The 24,480-nt window shown below is 43.7% G+C and overlaps 1 protein-coding gene across 1 annotated transcript; it reads left to right on the top strand.

Moving 5' to 3' along the window:
- Positions 1-1,927: 1,927 nt before the first annotated feature.
- Positions 1,928-24,480, top strand: LOC108931142 (retinal dehydrogenase 2-like). Its single transcript, XM_018746749.1, has 13 exons — positions 1,928-2,553; positions 14,547-14,651; positions 14,944-15,084; positions 15,868-15,997; positions 17,318-17,379; positions 17,812-17,940; positions 18,074-18,187; positions 20,883-20,985; positions 21,621-21,805; positions 22,017-22,181; positions 22,808-22,965; positions 23,234-23,308; positions 23,631-24,480. The coding sequence occupies exons 1-13, from the start codon at positions 2,437-2,439 to the stop codon at positions 23,701-23,703; spliced, it is 1,557 nt and encodes a 518-aa protein (XP_018602265.1). The 5' UTR covers positions 1,928-2,436; the 3' UTR covers positions 23,704-24,480.

Genomic DNA, 24,480 nt, shown 5'->3' on the forward strand with positions numbered 1-24,480 from the left:
TTCTTCTTTGTAGCCTAGTAGTAAGTTACAAAACATATTTGGCAGTTTCACAGGGGTTGTACTCAAAACATGTCCTCTAGTGAAGGAGAGAGGCGTTTTGTGTGTACAACAACAAAGAAACACACACAGGAAACACAGACGCTGCAGTATAACTAAAGGAGACAATGGGGGAAGGCAGGACAGCGTCTTTCTCACTGTCGCCCCCTTCTGAGCAGCCAAGACTAATGGATAATGATTTATTATTATTATTATTATTATTATTATTATTATTATTATTATTGCTGTTGTTGCTGCTGCTGTTTCTCTAGGCCTGTTTAAATGGAGTATGGTTAGTGACATGAGTGGCAGTGGCCACCACTCGATCACTGTTCAAATGGCACTCTCGAAATGAGTAACCGGCTTGAAGAGGCACATACTTTGCATCATTATTCCTTGGATTATAAAAATCAAAATGACCCTGCACAACAGATTGTTTTCTTAAGCGATGTTCCAGATAATTAAAAACAATTCAAATACTGCAGTTATTCGTCGTGTATTCCAACTGCGAATAGATATATATTATATATTGGTTAAAAGGGTTGAAAACAAAGTGGAACCGGAACAAACATGTACACTGGTGCACATTCCACACACCCCACCCCAGACTGGTCCAGCGCCCGCTTTGTTTGTCCGCTAAACGCTCAGTCACAGCTCTAGGGACATTAAGGTTGTGCCCCGACAGAGGGAGCTCCATAAGCAGGCAGACGCCCACACAGGAGCTTCTCGAACGTCATAACACACACGTACACGCGCACACGAACGCACACACACACACACACACACACACACACACACAAAAGTAGGAAGGGACAAAAGGAAAGGTGTGTGATCGCATTCATCACTGTCACCTTGCCGAAAAGGTGCACTTTATGTGCGGCGGGGAGCCTGGATCTGCGCTGACGGGCAGATGACGCACAGCAGGCGCTCGCCAATTATGACACCTCATTCACTGCTGTCACCGTGTGTGTGTACGTATGATGTGTTAGTGTCAGAATTAATCTGCTGCAAGTAGACTGAGTCGCCTTCATTTCACTCAAATAAAATGTTCCTTATAATCTACTTTGACACATGTCGGATCTAGAGTCCGACACTACTATTACTGTATTATTGAGTATTTAATAACCTTTTTTTTATCAATATTCACTGTCATTAATTGTTGAATACAGTACCATGTATTAATAATAACAAATTGTATATTCACATGAATGTAGGCTAGCGAAAAATTATTAAAATTGTTACTGATTTAGAAGATGGAAGTGTTGTTTGTACTGTGAGTTCTGTAAATCTTTGCACTATATTTTTAAAAATCAGCTTCGGTTGAGTTTTACAGCAAGTACTAGCATAAGCAGGAAAGACTGGATACTACTGCTAAAATAACCAAGATTGCTTTAGGTACCATATGATAACACCGAAGGTCACTCAGTCACTGAAAAGTGTATTTTATCTCCCTTTTAATACAACAAATTTGTCTTACTGATTAGACCACTGCATTTACAATTAGCTTCGATATTCAGCAGATTGGTGTAGTGAAAATAGAAAACAGAAAGGCCCTACACGCCCTAGTAGCCTACAGACGAGTTTTTTCCTTTGGGGAAAAGGAAAATATTACTGTAAAGTACCTTTACTTAGCCTATACTTTCGAGATTTTCACACAAATAAAGCAATAATCTACCTTAAAAAAATTAAACAAGCTATCTCACAGTTATTTGCAAAGTATAGTAGAAATGTAGAATTAATTAAGGGAATGTTATATATATTTAATAAACGACTAACTACAAGTAATCAGTTAAAGTTATTTTAGTATTTAGTTATTAAAATTTATATATTATTTATTTCTTTTATTTATTTATTATTATTTATTTTTTTGTTATTTATTATCTCCCCCCCGTTTTTTTTTTTAACCACAGCTCGTTATTTTCCTTTTTTAAATCATCAAATGAAATCATTCCGGCAGCTTTGCACCTTGATTTTATCTCTATGTTCCTCTCTATAAGACGTTGTCCGTTAATAATTCCAGCGCGCGGAGCCAACAACACGCCGTTTGGAGTAAAAATAACCTTCCTTCCGGACCTCCTTCACACCTCTCCTAGACCTGTACAGTTACGGCTCACAGCGCGCAGCGCTCAGACACCAACGTGCATGTCGCGAGCGAGAAGAAAGCACGAGCCTCTTTTCTGGGGTCCGTGGGCTGGTCTCTCGTCCTCGCCGCTCGCCGGGAGTGAGCGAAAGTTTTAATTGTTCGAGGGGGGCGTAACTGATCAGTGCCCAATAAAAAGGGACCGAGGCGGACAGCTGCATAAAAACACAGGAGCGCGAAGCCTGCTTCCAAAGCCCTCGTCGGAAGTACGCAGGACACGCTGACAGCCGCATCGCCGAAGGACGCACGACGGAGGTGCGATGACTTCCAGTAAGATCGAGCTCCCCGCCGAGGTGAAGGCAGACGCCGCCGCCCTCCTGGGGTCGCTCCACCTGGCACCTTCTCCGCTGCCCAACCTGGAGATAAAGCACACCAAGGTTTGTGACTTCTTGAATCCGACGCGCTTTTTTGCTCCGCGGTGACTCGGTGCATATATGATATAGGGCTCCATCTGCACTCACACTGTGTGACTGTCCACGACACTCCATCACGCGCGACAAAGTGTTCCAGATAAACTTTTATTTAAAAAAAGATTTAGGCTTGACTGAACTGTATCACATGGATTCATTCTTTCTTCCCAGGAGAATAATCACCTGCATTTCTACCTGGATTAATGTCTACTGTGTACTCTGTCGAAATGCAAAAGTATCTATCTATCTATCTATCTCTATCTATCTATCTATCTATCTATCTATCTATCCATCTATCAAATGTTGTGCCCTTGTGTCCTAAATGTTGTGACACTGTGCTGGTAATGAAGACTTTCAGGTATTTATCACCCATAGTTTGTCATTCAGTAACATTAATTCACAGACATGCATGTATTTTTGATGTGTGTTGTAAAGGATGTTTAGTCATATCATGGGTGAATATAATCCCTGTGCTTAACACCTGTTAAAATTGTTCAACTTCTGGCAGGTGCCTACAGCAACTTTCTGAAGCACTGATAACACCTGGTCTTTTCAGATGTGTAGTTGTTTTTAGAGTGGTAGCACATCTGGTAAGCACACCACCAACAATTTTTTTTTTGTATATGAATTATATAAATCCATATAGATGTCTCTGATTTGGCATCAATTTTATTTTGATTGTTAGTCCTGTTGTTAGCACTACCGGACTAGCCTTTACATCTGTAACTGCTGTTTCCCTCTGGAGTTGAAAACAACTGGTTCTCCTTCAAACTGTATACAATATCAGAAATTGCACAACTGAAACATTTCCTGTATATAATGATGTTTGGGCAAGTGCACAGTTATAGTGAGTCAAAGTCAGGGTTTAGTTTTGACTTACTGCTCAACATAACAGTCCCCGTTCATGTAATTAAAACACATGAAAGTATCATAATCAGTATAGTGGTTTTCTCATTCAGCCTAAAATAGGAACGTTGGATGACCATCACAAAAGAATTATGTCACATGGCATTGTCACTTTTTAGAAACTCTCAAGCGAAAGTATGGTTTATATATAATGAACAGAATGTGGCTGTAAAACAAATGAAAAACTATGGTTACATGTGACACACACACTTTCAAAACCGCTTGTCCCATTGGGGGTCGCAGGGAGCCGGAGCCTAACCCGGCAACACAGGGCGTAAGGCTGGAGGGGGAGGGGACACACTCAGGACAGGACGCCAGTCTGTCGCAAGGCACCCTAAACGGGACACGAACCCCAGACCCACCGGAGAGCAGGACCCGGTCCAACCCACTGCACCACTGCACCCCCTATGTATGACACTTTAACACATATTAAATCTTGGTTAAAAAATAGTTATAGTTTTGAATGAAAGTTTTGTGATCTGCATGAATGCGTCTCTCAGTAGAGTAGCTGTCTCTTTCTTTATAATATGCAATCGTTCACTAAGGCTTTGCAAGTAACAGTCTTGTAAACGGCAGGCAAATATCAGTACAGTTCCTCTGAAGAAACTGCAGCACATCCTACCTTCTTTGAGATGGCAAAGATCATGGCTGAGCTGTTTAACGTTGTCTTTGGATTGAAGTTATAGAAATACCTCTTATGAAGTGCCAAGGCTAAAAAGACTGTCTTACGGTGCTTATTTTCTGGTATGCATAGCTTTTGTCCCAGAATTACTTGTCATCTAAGGAATTTTCAAAGTATGCACTGAAAGATAAGTGGGTGTCAGTGGTGACTTGGGGAATTAACCCTCTGGAATTTGGACAATCTACTCCTAGTCCCTTTGTGGGAGAAGGTGGATAACTTCTGGGTGTGCTGACTAGATTTTGTATTAGCACTTACAATACCCACTGTATGTGTTTAATTTCTGTCAGAATGAATGGGATCAATAGTCCTTGAACACCCAAGCCCTTTTATTAGTTCATGGAGGATCACATGTGAAGGAGGCATAAATAACCTGATGCAACTGATAAATGGTTAACGCTGTCTCATGAGTTGATTGCTGCAGATTCAAGCATCAGCTCCACTTTGCACTTACAACTGGAGGAAATTGACAGCTTTTTGCTCTGAATGTGAATCTTGAAGGCTGGAAGACAAATTTTACTACACAGGAGTACACTACACAGCTCTCAGCTTTCTCAGGTTGTTCCCTCTGGATTTTTAGCACTTTTGAATAAATTCTGCCCAATAAATTACAAACTGGAAATATATGCAAAAGTGTAGCTGTCTCTATAGCAATTCACTGTAATGACTGATGCTGGGCTCAAAATGTTGCTGTATGAATATTATACCTCTGAAGGGTATTCATTTGAAAACTTTCACTATCACCCATTCCTGATACCCGTTGCCTTGGTAGGATGATGAAAATGTTTAACCTGTATACTGTTCTCCAATCCCAGCATAGTGCCATAATGCAAACTGGTGACTTTGGAAGGAAGCTGTGCTGCAGCTTGGTTTAATTCTCAGCTCAAGTAAGGGAAATACAGGAAACACTCTGCTTGGGAAACAATGACTGTTGAGGACATAATTTCCAAGTCTCTGGACCCTGTTTTACAGCAAGTTCTCTGGGATCCGTAAACTCTATGCCATATGTAGCTTTCCACTTAAGACACTCAGTTTTCATCTCCAAATCACCTGTGAAGTTGGGAGGGTGATGTAGGTTCCTTAGAGCCTGGAACTTTGGAGCACAGAAATCCAAAGAAGGCTTTAATGGTGTACAAGGGGCCATCCAATCTGATCCCTTTTTGAAGAGCACAAGTACAAGTCGACTTAGAACTAGTTAACAAGGAAAGATGAAGAGATGAGTCAAAAGTAGCACAGAATGTAAACGTCCAGTATATATTTTCATACATAGTGCTATATATGGGAAAGTGCATTGGAATAAATCATGAACTTTTCACACACACACACTTTCACAACCACTTGTCCCATACGGGGTCACGGGGAACCAGAGCCTACCCGGCAACACAGGGCGTAAGGCCAGAGGGGGAGGGGACACACCCAGGACAGGACGCCAGTCCATCGCAAGGCACCCCAAGCGGGACTCAAACCCCAGACCCACTGGAGAGCAGGACCCGGTCCAACCCACTGCGCCACCACGCCCCCTATCATTTCAGAACCGCTTGTCCTATACAGGGTCGCAGGGAACCGGAGCCTACCCGGTAACACAGGGCGCAAATCCGGAGGGGGAGGGGACACACCCAGGACGGGACGCCAGTCCGTCGCAAGGCACCCCAAGCGGGACTCAAACCCCAGACCCACCGGAGAGCAGGACCTGGTCCAACCCACTGTGCCACCACGCCCCACTATGAACTTTTCAATTGGAAGTTATTTGTTTCTGTACCTTTCATTATTATTGGTGGAACAGCTCTTTATCCAAAGTACTTGTCTTGAATTGTTCTAATAAAAAGAGGCAATTGTATAATTTTATCCGAATGAAGTTCAGTCTTCTCCCATAATACAAGTATATAATGGGTTCTTGAAAAAACCCTTCAGAAGTTGAATTGTCATAAAGCAAAAATGAAATTATCATTTCTTTCAATGGTAACATTTATGCATTTTTGAGCCCAAAAAGTGACACCCATTTATGCTGAAGTAACACCAAATCTCATTAATATGAACACAATTACTTCAATAGTTTATGTAAGTTATAACATAGGAAGGCTGTTTCCCTTTATTAATTATGATACAGTTTGGGTGTCTTTCATTGCCATTATGTAGGTATGCTTAAACACTCACACATTTTCCAAACCGCTTGTCCCATATGGGGTCACGGGGAACCGGAGCCTACCCGGCAACACAGGGCATAAGGGGAGGGGACACACCCAGGACAGGACACCAGTCCATCATAAGGCACTCCAAGTGGGACTTGAACCCCAGACCTACCAGAGAGCAGGACCCCATCCAACCCACTGCACCACTGCACCTTTGTTGCTTAAACATTCACAAACTAAAAATACATCTGAATTAACTCATGGACAGACTCAACAACAGACCTGTTGTAAAGGCAAGAAATCTATGAAAACAACGCACATGAATTTGCATTGAACAACCAAGTTGATCATGTTTGAATAATCCAGACAGAGGCTATGATTACTGAAATTATAACAGGTGAAATTAGCAACTTGTGAAGGGTTGACAAATTAATGCTACAGAATTCCAGGTATAACTGCAAATTAGACAATATGGTAGCACTGGTCTGTGGCCTGGGTGGCATGATAGAGCTGGCTGTGCAGGTTGATGTGGGTTTCATCCTTGCTCAATCTATGTGAAGTTTGCATGTTTTCCTCATGTTTGCATGCATTTCCTGCCACAGTCCAAAGAGATGCATTTCAAGTAGACTGGTGGCTTTGAATGGACAATAGTGTACATGTATGTGTTACATGCCTCTGCTGTCTAAATTAAGAAACGATGAGTAATTAATAATCACTATCTGGTGCTTTGAGAGAAGTGTCTGCTGAATGAATAAATGTCTCATGTCACTCTTCTATGGAAGTGTGCAAAATCCAAATTTGGTCCTTATAAACGCATAGAAATTATTTGCACACCAAAGTTGGGATATCAAAGGAACTCAAATTAAGTCAAATTCTGGTAATTCAAATGAGTTTATCTTGGAGTGTGACTCTAAATTTTGCTCACAAAAAACCTAATTCCGCAAGTAGTCTTTTCTATCAAGTAACTCTAGCAACTTCCTTGCTGACAAAATGAATTGCTTCACTCAAAGTGCATTTGGACAGCCACAGTGCCACCTCCTCCTCAAAACATTTTTCTCAGTCAGGTAGATAAATGGCTCGCTTTGCAAGTGAAAGACGAGTGCCCTTAGAAGGACAGGCAAAATTATTAATTTGGCAGAAAGAACAATGGACAGAATCCTTTAGCTTTCTTCTGCTTGTAAAGCCTTGGGATTTGCTCCATTGCCACGCCCTCCACTCTTTTAAAAGAAGAGTTTCTACCCTCAAAGTTGTCTCGGTGTTTATCTTTTGTTGCTATTGAGATACAAGATGTTTGGTTTGAAACCGGACTCTTTGTGGAGGAACAAGTAATGGTAAGTAAGACTGGTCCAATGGACCTGAAAGTGATGTTGCCATATATGAGGTGGCCCAGCCTGTGGTGCTCTTGCTTTTTTTCAGCTTCTCTTTTTAAAATAAAAAGTTAAGAGCTATTGAGCAATTTTATCTTAAACTTCGTTGAAAATGTTTGAACATTAGACACGACATGCTACAAGTGTATGTATGTGTGTGTATGCTCTGGAGGGTGTTCAGAATATGCACATTGACAGTTTCATAGCAATATGCTGCAAGGACACTAACACCTAAGTTAATTTTAAATATTTTGGAACAGGGTTGCAGGAAGGCCCCAGAGTGTGGTGGCAGTTTAAAAAACCACTATTCAAAAAAGTTTAAATTGTCCAGCTTTTTTGAAAAACCTTTTTAATGTTGGAACACAGTCATGGTGGGCGATGTCATCTAAGTATTTCAGACATCATCTTTCTTCTCCCAGGGGTGTAAAATAAACTGTTTGCAGCTGTTAAGAGGACTGTTCAGCTACCAAAGGTTGCTTTAATCTTCAGTCGAGGATCAACAGAGAAGCTGTTTTACTGGCCACATCTGGCCATTTGGAGTTCCAGTTCAGTTACAAAGCAACAAAGTTGGACAGATGTGTGCACCTTATTGTAAACACAAAATACAGATAAATATTTAATTCTACTTTGTTACTGTCTGATAATGGTACCCTAACAATAGCAAGTAAGAATTTTAATGCATGACTGACCCTGAGTTTAGATTTAGAGGTGTTCTAACTCTGTGCCTTGTTAACGCAGTGCTGCAGTATAAGACCTGCTACATTACACGATACAGAAAGCTTTTTTGGAAGTGCGGTGAGGGGTGGTGGGAAGGGAAAGATGGCTGACCCCTGATATTTTGCACTTTTGGCTCCACTCTTTATTAAGGAAATAATATTGTGTGGAAAAATCTAGAGCTGATTTACTGCACCACCTTGTCCTCTTAAATCAAGTTTCTCAATGGTACAAAACAAAAGCCCAAATCCCCTGGAGACTGCACAAAGCAAGAACTGATGGTTCTTCTTGTCGGGCCATGATTTAGATGGCGGTCTCATCTACTGTTCTCCTTGCATTGTGTCCCCTTGTCTGGCAGGACCGTGTGAGCACGGCTACATCAACCGCAGCGTTCCCCATAGTTGGAGCCTTCCCCTAACCACTAGCCCATCAGGGGGCTGCCCCTGATTTAAACTGGCCACACCAGCAGACCCAATAAATTTTAAAGTAATTCTGTACTCTCTGAAGTTTTGATTTCTTGTTGCTTTTGGAGGTTATTTTAGCCACCAAAACCTTTACTAACTCACTGTAATGAGTGAGACTAAACGTTGCCTTGCTGTGACTGCTGAGTTAATCCATGGGAGAATATTAAGTCTCTTAAATGGGAATAAATGTAAGACCAAGTGTTAATATAGTTGGGATATCTTACAGAATGGACCTAGCTGATGTCGCACGTTCTTATACATTTGGTTTTCCTTCCTAACTTTTGTGGCGACGATAAAGACATAGCAGATGTTATGGTGGATAGTGCTTGGATCAACTCCTTGGTAATTTATTGCCATTCTAAAGTTAATGTTCTGCAATTTACTGGCAATTAGAAGCTACAGTGACCTCTCCATAAATTTAAGTAGAGGCTCATGAAACACTGAGTACTTTGGCTCCTCACCTCAGTATGCGAGAATTAGTTGTTATATTGTTACTGCATCAGTTGGCCGTAGAGCTAGCCATACATTGGGATGGTTCTTTTGAACAAGTGTATACATGTGCATTTTTTTTTTAAACCAAAATTCTAAAAGAGTGAATCCAGGGCAATACTGCAATGGTCCATTAAGTCTACATCAGGGACTGTTATACGGCAATGTAGGGGAAAATGTGAAGCGTGCATTTGCAAACGGGTACCAAGCAGGGAGCTGTCCTTCATGTGACTTCACCTGGATAATTTGGCCACAGCAGAATGATGTTTGGATGTGTCTTGGTATGTCCATGGGAGAACTAGAAGTGCTGAGCAAGTGAAAGAAAATGCAAACAAATTTTCAAATATTTTCGTAGTAGAAAATGTGTGGCAGCTCTGGCATTAATGATGGCAGAAAATTGGTCACAACAGAAACTGGATTTAGTGGTTTCCAGTAGTACATTGTTAATATACACACACACACACACACACATTTTTGGAACCGCTTGTCTCATACGGCATCGCGGAGCCTACCCAGCAACACAGGGCGTAAGGCTGGAGGGGGAGGGGACACACCCAGGACGGGACGCCAATCCGCTGCAAAGCACCCCAAGCGGGACTCAAACCCCAGAGCCACTGGAGAGTAGGACCCGGTCCAACCCACTGCGCCACCGCACCCCCTTACATTGTTAATATTGTAGGTTATATTCCTTTTTGAGGGCGGCGCGGTGGCGCAGTGGGTTGGACCGCAGTCCTGCTGTCCGGTGGGTCTGGGGTTCGAGTCCCGCTTGGGGTACCTTGTGACGGACTGGCGTCCCGTCCTGGGTGTGTCCCCTTCCCCCTCAGGCCTTACGCCCTGTGTTGCCGGGTAGGCTCCGGTTCCCCGTGACCCCGTACGGGACAAGCGGTTCTGAAAATGTGTGTGTATATTCCTTTTTGATATACAGTACTGTACAAAAGTCTTAGGCACTTAGATGTTTCACAAAAATATTTGGTTTAGACAGTTATTTAATGTCTTCTGCATTAGTGTCAATGGGAAAGAGCATATTTTAGATTTCCAAGCATTGCTTTTGCAAAAAGTTACAGTATTACACTAAGGGTAAAGAAAGAAAGCACACATACACAGAGTCTGAAACCATTTATCCCAAGTGGGGTCGCGGCGAACCGGAGCCTAACCCATCAACACAGGGTGCAAGGTTGGAGGGAAAGGGGACAGACGCAGGACAGGACACCAGTCCATCGCAAGGCACCCCAAGCACGACTTGAAGCCCAGACCTGCCAGAGAACGGGACCCGGCCAAGCCCGCTGTGCCAAGCGCTTGTTGTCAATTGATGGTTACTAAGCTTTGTAGGAAGTTTATTAATTAAGAGCTTTATTTTTGGAAGCATTCTCACTTTACAGCTTTTTTTCCCCAAGTGCCTAAAACTTTTACACAGTTCTGTAGTAGTTGATGAAAATCAAATGTTATGTTTAGCCTCAATAAAGTTTTTTTGTAACATGTTCAAATTGACAAAAACCACTGGTTAAGATGCCATACATGCCTTTTTACCTGCCCAATTTTTCCCCATTCTTTCAAAGATGAATAAGGGTATGAAACACGATCATGTGTAGAACAGCAACAGTCACTTGGCCACTGTAGCTTAACAAACCATTCATACTAAAGCTTTAATAATTTAAACATTTACTTATACAAATGCAATTTCATTTCATACTGTATATGAGTTCAACTAGTTTGGTATTTTAGAGAAATAATGGAGAGCATGTCCAGGTTGCAGTAGACATTTGGACTGAGCCAGTTGGCAGAGTACTCTAGCATTCTTCGCAGGTTTTTGGTATATTTTTTCCATCCATCCATCTTCCTCCGCTTTTATCCGGGGCCGGGTCGCGGGGGCAGCAGTCCGAGCAGAGTACTCCAGACCTCCCTCTCCCCGCACACCTCCTCCAGTTCCTCTGGGGGAACCCCAAGGCGTTCCCAGGCCAGCCGGGAGACATAGTCTCTCCAACGTGTTCTGGGTCTGCCCCGAGGCCTCCTCCCAGTGGGACATGCCCGGAACACCTCCCCAGGGAGGCGTCCAGGAGGCATCCGGAACAGATGCCCGAGCCACCTCAACTGGCTCCTCTCGATGCGGAGGAGCAGCGGCTCTACTCCGAGCTCCTCCCGGGTGACTGAGCTCCTCACCCTATCCCTAAGGGTGCGCCCAGCCACTCTGCGGAGGAAACTCATTTCTGCCGCTTGTATCCGCGATCTCATTCTTTCGGTCATGATCCAGAGTTCATGGCCATAGGTGAGGGTAGGAACGTAGATCGACCAGTAAATTGAGAGCTTCGCCTTACGACTCAGCTCCCTCTTCACCACAACAGACCGGTACAATGATCGCATTACTGCGGACGCCGCACCGATCCGTCTGTCAACCTGCCGCTCCATTTTTCCCTCACTCGTGAACAAGACCCCGAGATACTTACTCCTCCACTTGAGGGAGCAACTCCCCCCTAACCCGGAGGGGGCAATCCACCTTTTTCCGACTGAGAACCATGGCCTCGGATTCGGAGGTGCTGATTCTCATCCCCGCCGCTTCGCACTCGGCTGCAAACCTCCCCAGTGCACGCTGCAAGTCTTGACTTGATGAAGCCAACAGGACCACATCGTCCGCAAAAAGCAGAGACGAGATCTCGCGGCCACCAAAACAGACACCCTCCGTTTCCTGGCTGCACCTAGAAATTCTGTCCATGAAGATAATGAACAGAATCGGTGACAAAGGGCAGCCCTGGCGGAGTCCAACATGCACCGGGAACAGGTCTGACTTACTGCCGGCAATGCGAACCAAGCTCCTGCTCCGGTCATACAGGGAACGAACAGCCCGTAGCAACGAGCCCCGAACCCCATAATCCCGGAGTACCCCCCATAGGATGCCACGAGGGACACGGTCGAATGCCTTCTCCAGGTCCACAAAACACATATGGACTGGTTGGGCAAACTCCCACGAACCCTCCAGCACCCTAGTGAGGGTATAGAGCTGGTCCAGTGTTCCACGGCCAGGGCGAAAACCACATTGCTCCTCCTGAATCTGAGGTTCGACTATCGGTCGGATTCTCCTTTCCAGTACCCTGGCGTAGACTTTCCCAGAGAGGCTAAGGAGTGTGATCCCCCTGTAGTTGGAACACAATCTCCGGTCCCCCTTCTTAAAAAGAGGGACCACCACCCCGGTCTGCCAGTCCAGAGGCACCGTTCCCGAACTCCACGCGATGCTGCAGAGGCGTGTCAGCCAAGACAGCCCCACAACATCCAGAGACTTGAGAAACTCGGGGCGGATCTCATCCACCCCCGGAGCCTTGCCACCGAGGAGTTTTTTGACTACCTCAGCAACTTCAGCCAGGGTAATGGACGAGCCCTCCCCAGCTTCCTCTACGGAAGGTGTATCGGAGGGATTGAGGAGATCCTCAAAGTACTCCTTCCACCGCCCGAGGACATCCTCAGCTGAGGTCAGCAACGTACCACTTCCACTGTAAACAGTGTTTGTGGAACACCGCTTCCCCCCCTCTGAGTTGCCGGACGGTTTGCCAGAATCTCTTTGAGGCCGACCGAAAGTCTTCCTCCATGGCCTCACCGAACTCCTCCCAAGCCCGAGTTTTTGCCGCGGCGACTGCCAGAGCCGCGCTCCGTTTGGCCCGTCGGTACCTGTCAGCTGCTTCAGGAGTCCCATGAGCCAGCCAGGCCCGATAGAACTCCTTCTTCAGCTTGACGGCATCCCTTACTTCCGGTGTCCACCACCGTGTTCGGGGATTGCCGCCGTGACAGGCGCCGGAGATCTTATGGCCGCAGCTCCGAACCGCCGCCCCGACAATGGAGGCGCGGAACATAGTCCATTCGGACTCGATGTCCCCCACCTCCCTCGGGACCTGGTTGAAGCTCTGTCGGAGGTGGGAGTTGAAGACCTCTCTGACAGGGGCCTCCGCCAAACGTTCCCAACAGACCCTCACTATGCGTTTGGGCCTGCCAGGTCTGTCCAGCTTTTTCCCCCGCCATCGAATCCAACTCACCACCAGGTGGTGATCAGTTGACAGCTCAGCCCCTCTCTTCACCCGAGTGTCCAAGACATATGGCCGAAGGTCAGAAGAAACGACTACAAAGTCGATCATCGACCTCCGACCTAGGGTGTCCTGGTGCCAAGTGCACTGATGGACATCCTTATGCATGAACATGGTGTTCGTTATGGATAAACCGCAACTAGCACAGAAATCCAATAACAACTCACCGCTCGGGTTCAGATCAGGGAGGCCGTTCCTCCCAATCACGCCCCTCCAGGTGTCACTGTCGCTGCCCACGTGGGCGTTGAAGTCCCCCAGTAGAACGACAGAGTCCCCAGTGGGAGCGCTTTCCAGCACGTCCCCCAGGGACTCTAAAAATGCCGGGTACTCTACACTGCCGCTTGGCGCACAAGCACAAACGACAGTGAGAGACCGTTCCCTGACCCGAAGGCGCAGGGAGACGACCCTCTTGTTCACCGGGGTAGACTCCAACACGTGGCTCCTGAACTGGGGGGCTATTAATAAGCCCACACCCGCCCGCCGCCTCTCACCTTGGGCAACGCCAGAATAGTGGAGAGTCCACCCCTGATCGAGAAGAGTGGTTCCAGAACCCAAGCTGTGAGTGGAAGTGAGCCCGACTATATCTAGACGGTATCTCTCAACTTCCCGCACCAGCTCAGGCTCCTTCCCCGCCGGTGAGGTGACATTCCAAGTCCCAAAAACCAGAGTTGGCGCCCGAGGTTTGGGTCGGCCGGGCACTCGGCCCCGACCACCACCCAAATCGCAATGCACCGGCCCCTTACGGTTTCTCCGGCAGGTGGTGAGCCCACCAAAGAGCGGCTCCACGTCATGGCTTCGGGCTGAGCCCGGCCAGGCCCCGTGGGCATAGACCTGGCCACCAGGCGCTCGCATGCGAGCCCCCTCCCCCAGGCCTGGCTCCAGGGTGGGGCCCCGGTGACCCCATACCGGGCGGGGTAAACGGAAGCCTTGATTTTTTCTTCATAAGGGGTTTTTGAACCGCGCTTTGTCTCGTCTGTCATCCAGGACCTGTCTGCCATGGGAGACCCTACCAGGGGCATATAGCCCCAGACAACATAGCTCCTGGACTCATTCAGGCACTCAAACCCCTCCACCACGGTAAGGTGGCGGTTCACGGAGGGGGGTATATTTTTTTACCACACTAAATTCTGTTTTTATGGTCTCTGCAGATATTCATAAACAATGAGTGGCAAAATTCAGTAAGTGGAAAAGCCTTTCCAGTTTACAATCCTTCCAATGGAGAGATGATTTGTGAAGTTCAAGAAGCAGACAAGGTAAATAAGTTCTCATTCTGTCAAATTCCCAGTATTTCTCATTTTTTGCAGTCTTGCTTATTATTCTTCTTTCATTTCTCCGTTCCTAACTGCAAATGACCAGAAGTGGAAATGCTACAACAGTCAGAAGTAACATGAATGTGCAGTCATGCTTTTCTTGCTTTCCTGGTTGGCAAAATCTGATTCAGTGAAGCTTTAAACCTTCTGTGCTTATGAAGGTGCATTCATGACTAATGTGACTTTTCTGTGATGACAATTGCGGTAAATTGTGTATTTGTGCTTTTCTCCACAGGCTGACGTAGATAAGGCTGTTCAGGCTGCCCGTCTGGCATTCTCACTGGGCTCTGTGTGGCGAAGGATGGATGCCTCTGATCGTGGAAGACTGCTGTCTAAACTAGCAGGCCTTGTGGAGAGAGACCGCACATACCTTGCAGTGAGTTTCTTATCATAGACGAGTTAGACTTTTCATGGGCTTATCCAAGCTTGGCTGTAGTCTGAGTTTTTCAGTAAGTAAAAAGCATTCAGTAATGCAGCTCTAATCTATGATTCTTATATGTATCTAATATAGGGGTGGCAAGTGGCACTGTCTTGCGCATAAAGGACCCCGGTTCAAATCCCACCACCTGCTGTAATGAGCTTGAGCAATGTGCTTACCTTGACTTGCCTCAGTAAATATTACCCAGCTACATAAATGGGTAAAATCATTATGAGTTGCTTTGGAGAAAGGTGTCAGGTAGATGAATAAATGTAGATGTAATGTACAATGTGATTATGAGCATTTATGAATAATCTTTCTGAATGTTCTTGTTTTCCCACCTGTTGGGCATTGAAATGTCCAAGTCATCTGATAGTCATCTAAATATTAATTACTGCTGATGCAAATGAAATATGATCGTCATTTATGAGTGTTTATGCTGTTTATGACTTGAAGTTGCTTATAAGTGTTGTGTGGAATACTGGGGTGACAAAGACAATTGATAAAGTTAAGAATTAGCTTAAAGTAAGCTCATGGTATAAATTTGACAATTTGGAATTGCATTTTTCCCTCTAGTCAAGTCATAAACGCCTGCTGCTCAGTGCTACTTTCAGTGCGAGTATGTAAAAATCCAGGTGTTTCAGCATATCAGCCTTGTCCAGTGTCATATACAACTTTTATGTTTTTTTATGGCTCATCTGCTTCTCTGCCACTGTTCATCTATACCCTGTTCTCTCCCAGACACTAGAGTCACTGGACAGTGGGAAACCTTTTCTGCAAACCTTTTTTCTGGACCTTGAAGGAACCATAAAAACCCTACGATACTTTGCTGGATGGGCGGACAAGGTCCATGGCCTAACAATCCCAATGGGTATGTCTCTATATCGTATATAATACAAGCTTACATTTTACACACACACTGGCTGAAACCGCTTGTCCCGAGCGGGTCGTGGCAAACCGGAGCCTAACCCAGTAACACAGGGCACAAGGCTGGAGGAGGAGGGGACACACCCATGACAGGACACCAGTCCTCCACAAGGCTCCCCAAGCAGGACTCCAACCCCAGACCCACCACATGGCAGGTCCTGGCCAAACCCATTGCACCACCACACCTCCCCGCTTACATATTATGTTTACATTTATTCATTTAGCAGACACTTTTCTCCAAAGCGATGTACATCTCAGAGAAGATGAGTTTGCCTGTGTGTGAGTTAAATCTGATGGGTTAACTGGGGAAGTGAGAAATTGTACAGACTCCTGATTGCAGCATAATTTATTGGAGGAAAAGGAGGGGAAGGGGAAATAATGTGGCACGTCTAAGAAATTAGTTAAACAGGGTAGTGGCAGGTCTACTAATAAATCCTCCTCTTCAGATGGCTATGTATTGAGTATGTAAAGAGGAAGGGAGGATTGATCTGCTGAGTCTAATTATTTGAAAGGAATTTCACTGGTAGCCTGGTTGTATCACCTCTATCATGAAGAGACATAACTTTAATCATTGTTTGAGTAGGGGCACGTGGAAGAAGGGTTTGGCGTTTTGAGTGAAACTGAAGGAGCAAAAAAAACATCTGTGCTGTGTTTAAAATTTCCCTTTTACATGCTATGATGGAACTGCAAATAGAAGTAAATTCAATGGCAGGTGGAATAGCCTTGTTTCATTTTAGATCCCTTCTATTGCAGCACAGTGGAGTAATCCTTCAGTTCAAACTTCATCTTTGCTGCAAGCCGCTCATGGTTTCCTTTGGTTTAACACTTGCATAGACTAATCACCAACTAAATAGCTCCTGACCCAGTTACAATGCAAAGGTGTCATAAATTTGGTTTGATCGCTGGAGTAAATGCAGCAAGGTGTACATCTTGAGCATTGCCCATCCCTTACGTTCCACCTTCATGAGAGATTTGTTAAATCAGCTGGCTCCTGTGGATGCATATTTTAAGGATTTATTTCCACCTCCTCTCACCTGCCTTTCTATGAATGCTGATTCTTGGTTTTTCATTTTAAAAGTAGGATAACTCTTCAAAGGTCTTTGGTATTTTTGTTTCCTCATGGTAGAGGGAAAATAAATTTAAGCAAACTTGCCTGTTAACTTGCCATTCCCTCATTTCCTTTTCATGTTAATGCCAGACTCAAGTGGACCACCAAAAAACAATAATGCTGTTTTCTGCTCTTTCTGCCTCTCTTCGTCCACAGATGGAGACTATTTTTCATTCACCAGGAATGAACCCATCGGTGTTTGTGGACAGATCATCCCAGTGAGTTTTCGTCAGTTGCACATGCCTTCCGCTTTTAATTTATTTAGTCATGAGGGAATGAGTAAAACAAGATTAAAAACACGAACACCATCCAGTAACAGATCACGGAGACACGTTTACTCTGCCACTGCACAGTCGATTTTGTCCCAAAGTTGCTCAGCAGTTCCAGAGATCTATAAATGTTATTACTCCATTGTTCCACTAAAACCATTGACTGTTACTCAAGACATCTGGATAAACCTCATGCTAGCAAGTTCATGTATGCGTACCTTTGAAGACAAAAGTAGCAGCTCACTGTGTTATGGAGGATGTGTGTGTGAGAGTGTGAGTTTCAGGAGGTAGTGACTGACTTGGCACCAACCGAGGAAGCTGGAGCATTTGAGCCAAGCCATTGCCAAATGAGTGATGCCCCCTGCACCCTTCTGTTGACAGTGGAACTTCCCTCTAATGATGACTGCTTGGAAGCTGGCCCCAGCCCTCTGCTGTGGCAACACTGTGGTCCTGAAGCCAGCTGAGCAGACGCCACTGAGTTGCCTCTACATGGGAGCTCTCATTAAAGAGGTAACACCCACTCTACTGATATTGTCCTTCCCCGGATCATAAGGAAGAAGTCCATGCCCCTTTGCATCAGCCTGCAGTTTAGCTTGGCACTGTATTCTTCTGAAGTTTGCTTCCTGTCATATTGTTTTGTCAGGCTGGGTTTCCACCAGGAGTTGTCAATATTGTGCCAGGATTTGGGCCAACAGCCGGTGCAGCCATTGCCTGTCACATGGGCATCGACAAAGTGGCTTTCACAGGATCCACTGAGGTAATTCTCACAATATGGTAGTTTCAGCTGTTTCCTTTTGTAGAAAATGCAATAAGTTGGAGACATATTGTCATGGATCATGGTTGGTCTGATGTAAAATTTGAATGGTATAAGAGCTAGAAACCTTCTGGAAACAGCCATAGGCTCCTGATCCCCAGTATTAATGATCCAGAACCTAATCCTGAATTTCCAGGTCTGACACCTATAAGAACACAGTTTTAAAGGGTTTACTGAAAGGAAGATGGAGAAATGGGCAATAAATGACCTGAGGCTGTAGCTACTATACAGCGATGCCTGACCTTTATACGAAGGTATAACTTCTTCATTCCCCCCAGCCCTCTTAGACTGCACGTTACCACTGAATCTTTACAACATTACATCTATTCATTGAGCTAACACTTTTCTCCAAAGAAACTTACAATGTTAAGCTACTTACAATTAATGATCCATTTGTACAGCTGGATACTTTTTGCCAGAGCAATTTAGGGTAAGTGCCTTGCTAAAGGGTGCTACGGCAATAGGTGAGATTCAAATCCATGATTTTTGGATCCAAAGGCAGCAGCTTAAACTAGTATGCTGCCAGCTGGGTGTCAGCTGTCACTTTGCCATTAGTGTAAAACTTCAGAGAAATTTTATGCATAAAGGCAGCCATTCCATACTACAAAATAGCCCTAAACATGCTGGTGCAGTTATAGGCATTCATACATTTTGTAATCTATACCATCTAAATCTAAAATATAAACCATTTTGTAAATGGTAAAGCAAGGAAGTTATCAGTTCTGGCTCCATTGTGATAGAACGACTTTCCCCTCTCACTCAGAACTGCTGAATCTCTGTCCACATTTAGAAAGGGTCTTAAAACTCACCTCTTCCAGACTCACTTTGCCCGTGATCTTTTAAGTTCATGTAAGGTGTAAATGTTCACGCATTATAACTTTAAGACCATGCCCGGTTAAATCTTTATGCAGCTACTCCTTTCATGTAACGTAAATATTTATACGTATCTCAAAAAAAAAGTTATTACTAGGAAGGTGATCAGGAATTGTTGATATTCTGATAAAGTTTTATGCAGCTGCTCGTGTGATGAACATTGGTGCATATGGGGGAAAGAAATAAATTCACTGTGCTTAAGAATCACACGTCTGCAACTGTCTCTGTTTCTCCTAATGTAATGAACACATTGTATTTTCTATGAGATGTACGTCACTTTTGAGAAAAGCATCTGCTAAATGAATAAATGTGAATGTAATTGCACATTCCCCACATTTCTTTCCTATCATGTCTGTGACTGAGTAATGTAGCATTTAAAATAAACTGTGAGTGTTTCTGCCTTGGCAAGAAGACAAACAAGACTTTGTACAGCTGGCTACATGTTTATACTTATTGTTGGAACCAGAGGCTTTGCAGGCTATGTGTGTGGTATCCAGCAAGATTCTAGATTATGCATCTGCAGACATAAGAGATTGTCATTGGTGATAAGAAGAAAAAAGTTTAAGAATAGCAAATCCTTAATTATAATTCCACAATTCTCTTCATGTTGTTAACTAAAATTTTCTTCAAGATCTGCATCATTTCAGTTTGTTTTGGCCAGTTGATTTTCCGTATGGTACGAAGAACAGTAATACTGAATACAGCTGAATGAATGTTCAGAAATGCAAACATGTTATCTCTTCAGCAGTTTGTAACGACGCTGCTAATGACCAATAGATGTTGATGAAACCCCTTGCTTGGAGGAACCGTTCTCTTAAGTTAGTGATTGTTCCCTTTACACCTGTTACAGAGAAACAGGCTACTGTTGTACAAATTTAATATTGTCACCTTGGATGAATGATAACCCTAATCATTTGGCAAATTTTAAATGTAATACAGCACCACTTTACCTGCCTTAATATTTTATATATTAATATAATAATATCTTAATATTAATTTAATATAGAGGGGCACGGTGGCGCAGCAGGTTTGGCTGGGTCCTGCTCTCTGGTGGGTCTGCGGTTCGAGTCCTGCTTGGGATGCCTTGCGATGGACTGGCATTCCGTCCTGCATATGTCCCCTCCCCCTCCAGCCTTGTGGCCTGTGTTGCTGGGTTAGGCTCCGGTCTGCTGCCACCCTGCTTGGGACAAGTGGTTTCAGACTCTGTGTGTGTGTGTGTGTGTGTGTGTGTGTGTGTGTGTGTGTGTGTGTGTATGTGTATATTAAATTAATATATAGCCAGCTATCTATTTGTATTGCCTCTTTGTCTTATGCCTATGTTCAGAGCTCTGTGTCACTGTGTGACAAGAGCGTTCAATAAAAATGAATTGAATATTGTGCTGTGTTGTGTGATATACATTTGACTTTCACCACAAGAACATATTTAATTGTAGAAGTACAGTCATTGCCCAGTTACCATTAGAATTACAGACAAAAACCTTTCCAATAATCGCAATTGTTCACTAACCATACGGTTTTTAGGACACGTCATACGCTATGATCTCTTGTGACACGTAATGGCTGATTTGTTTAGACTAAATACGTGAAGGCCAAACACTCATCTGGAACCCATTGTCAATCAGAGGGTGTTCATGATTAGTATGTTTTGGGCATTTTGCTAGTCTGTTTCAAGGTACATTACACCTGACTTACCCTTCTGGCTGCCAGAGCTTACTTCTGCTCAAGAACCCTGAATGAATCCAGCTGAGTGCTATTTCCTTCCTAGATTGGAAAGCTGATCCAAGAAGCAGCTGGAAGAAGTAATTTGAAGAGAGTAACACTGGAACTTGGAGGAAAGAATCCCAATATCATTTTTGCAGATGCAGACTGTAAGTGTTTAGGCATTTCGTCATTCTCATTTACCTTAATGTAGGCTTTGTGTATTTGTGCTGTCAAATAAAGTCAATCTGAAACACTATGTGAACATTGATGGGCAAGTGACTTAAATTTGTATTTTTCCAGCCCAGAGATAGTCTACATCTTATCTGATCTTGGGGATAAGACTTGATTGTTTATCAAAGGTTACATATCCATAGGAAGGTAAACATTTCAAACTGGGTTACAGATTCCTTAAAATGCATTCTTCTAAAGCATCTTAAACCAAAAATTAGATCTCAGCAGTTCAGGACACAAATAACATCACCTAGTTAATTCCACGAATGTCTCTGAAGCATGCTCTCAACTGCTGGATATTGAATCAACAGAACTTAAAATGGAACTAATTCCACATACTTCAAATAATGTTGATCAATAAGGTCTATAATGACTAGAGGTTATAGACAGCTAAAGCACAAGGAAAAGCTGTCAAAAGTCATCTCTTGAGGTTATTGTGTAAACATTAATGCTCTATCAATTTGTCAAGTTATTTAATCTCTTTGAAAGGGACCCCTTTAAGTACTACTAGACTAAATGTAGAATACAGTTAAGGAGCAATGCACTTGGTAATAACTCTCATCTCTCACAGTGGATGTGGCTGTGGAGCAGGCCCACCAGGGTGTTTTTTTCAACAACGGACAATGCTGCACTGCAGGATCTCGTATCTACGTTGAGGAGCCCATCTATGAAGAGTTTGTGCGCCGTAGTGTGGAAAGGGCCAAGCGGAGGGTGGTGGGGAATCCATTTGATCCCACCACTGAACAGGGTCCACAGGTAATACCATGGTCAACATCAAGGACTACTGAGGAACCAGGTTTAAATGGGGTTCACTGCAAACTCTCTAGTGCTTACTACAACTTTACTGTAGTTAAAATGCAAAGCTCAAAGATGCGAACCTAGCACCATTTGCTAATGTGATCTTTCTGTCTTGTGTAATGACTGGTGAAATAACTGTAACCTGAATTTTCTGGTTTCTGGAGCACAGATCAGTTTGGAGCAACAGAATCGTGTCCTGGAATTTATTCAGAGTGGGATGAGAGAAGGGGCCAAGCTAGAGTGTGGAGGGAAAGCCTTTGGTCTGAAAGGCTTCTATGTTGAGCCGACAGTCTTCTCCAACGTCTGTGACGACATGCATTTTGCCAAGGAAGAGGTAGCTATCCTGTGATGCACTCTAAAATGGTCACATATATATACACACACACACACTTTCAGAACCACTTGTCCCATATGGAGTCACAGGGAACCAGAGCCTACCCAGTAACACAGGGCGTAGGGGGAGGGGACACACCCAGGAGGGGACGCCAGTCCATCACAAGGCACCCCAAGCAGGACTCGAACCCCAGACCCCCCAGAGAACAGGACTGTGGTCCAACCCACTGCACCACTGCACCACCACACCCCCTTGATCACATATAATTCCTAGGTATATCACACATGACTAAAATACACTTTTCTTTTCACTGAGTTACACATTGCTTTGGAAAAAAACATTTGCTATATGCATGAATGTAAATGGATATCATAAATGTCTGCTCAGTGTGGCAGGTTCTTTTAAACCGTTAATGCTGTTTCTTCTGTTTTTTAAAGTGATTCTTAGCTTTTTAAAAGTGCAAGGTCCCCACTGAGTTGTTGCACTTAATATCATCATGAAGATTGCTATTTAATGACAGACTGAATACCTTAGATCTTTCAGCTTATAGCATAGCATGCATACTTCTTTGATCATCAGTGCCATTGCTGCATTTAAATGGATTTTAATCAAAATTTCCAATGCAGATCTTTGGCCCTGTGCAACAGATTATGAAGTTCAAAACCATTGAAGAGGTAATCGAGAGGGCCAACAACTCTGACTATGGCCTTACTGCTGGTGTTTTCACCAATGACATCAACAGAGCCATGACACTGTCCGCAGCTTTACAAGCTGGCACAGTTTGGTAAGGGCGTCTTATAAGTGAAGAGGATTTTTCTTTAATTTATTTTAAGATTCCTACTGGCTTGTTTGCTGTAAATGTTAGTTTACTGCCTTTATTGAATACCATTCTTCTACAGCAGAAGACCAGATTCCAATACATAATGCTTTGTGTAAAATATCAGAAATTAATTGATTGCTCTGATGCATTTGATTACCTTAATCAAATGACATTCATTAAGAAGGAGCAAAAAAGGAAGATCTTGAGTGCCAATTGTTTTTTATTTTGACAGGATTAACTGTTTTAATGCTCTGAGCTCCCAGTCTCCATTTGGTGGATTCAAGATGTCGGGTAACGGGAGAGAACTGTAAGTACAGAACATAGAATGGTAGTTAAATGAACTATATGGACTTTACACTCATTTCAAATGGACTAGTGAAATGTTAAGGCTGGAGACACCTCTGTGGGATAATTATGAGGATGCACAGAATACTTTCTAATGCAGCTGTACCACTATGCACTTAATAAATAAAGACTTATTTTCTGATTATTCCAACTGTTCAATCATAAGCCCAACTCATTAAAATAACAGATCCACAGTGGTGACAGCGTGTTCCATTGTTAAGCTGTATGCTTTTTTTGCAGGTCCTCAGTGGGATTAACATATTTTAGTTTATTTCTTTTGCCAGGGGTGAGTACAGTCTGAGGGAGTACTCTGAGGTCAAGACCATCACGGTTAAAGTGATGGAGAAGAACTCCTAGAAGTGGGATGTAGGTGCTCTGCTGCCTGTTGAATGTGCTGAAGCACTGATTGAAGGATGTTGCTGGTCTGACCCCACCACCCAACAAATCCCCATCCTTAACACGATCAACTGTGACATTTAACTTCATCCCCCACTGGTAACTTGTAAGAACTGAGTGGGGAGAGAAAGAAGAAGCTACACACGATTAAAGCTGTGTAACTTTTTTCCCCGCTTATAAAACGCTGTTTTTATTGTAAACCCTTTGTCCTTGTAAACTTCCAGGAAAAGAGTGTTCATTGAAACTTTGCTCACCCCTTCTTCCTAGAACAAAATGTATTTTACTGATATCTAAAATGAAATTTCTGACCAGCGTAAGAAACCAGAAAAAAAAACCTAAATGTTGATATTTTAGATTTGTTTTAAGTTGTGCATTTCTTTACCATTATGAATTACAGAAAACGTTAGATAAAATTGTGTTTGTTCTATCAAAACCGTCAAACTGTTACAAAGGGGCAAAATAAGTGCTTAGTTTGTACATGCACATTCATAGTGTCACTGTTCTAATATTGCTGAGTTTGCTTGAGACTTCATGTTTCGGCTAGTGATCAGAGAGTTTAAGGTTGGTACACTGTAACTTGGTGGTGTGGGTGGAGACACTTGGCTTTGACATTAAAAGACAAGGCCTCCTAAAAGACCAACCGGAGTGTCCGAAAATGGACAGTTGTCCAACGGAACTTTTCTCTGCCCATGGGATCTGGAGTGAATTAGTAAAACAGTTGGAATGTGTAAAGTAAAG

This window comes from Scleropages formosus, chromosome 7 (genome assembly GCF_900964775.1).
Source record: "Scleropages formosus chromosome 7, fSclFor1.1, whole genome shotgun sequence".
Classification (NCBI taxonomy): Eukaryota; Metazoa; Chordata; class Actinopteri; order Osteoglossiformes; family Osteoglossidae; genus Scleropages; species Scleropages formosus.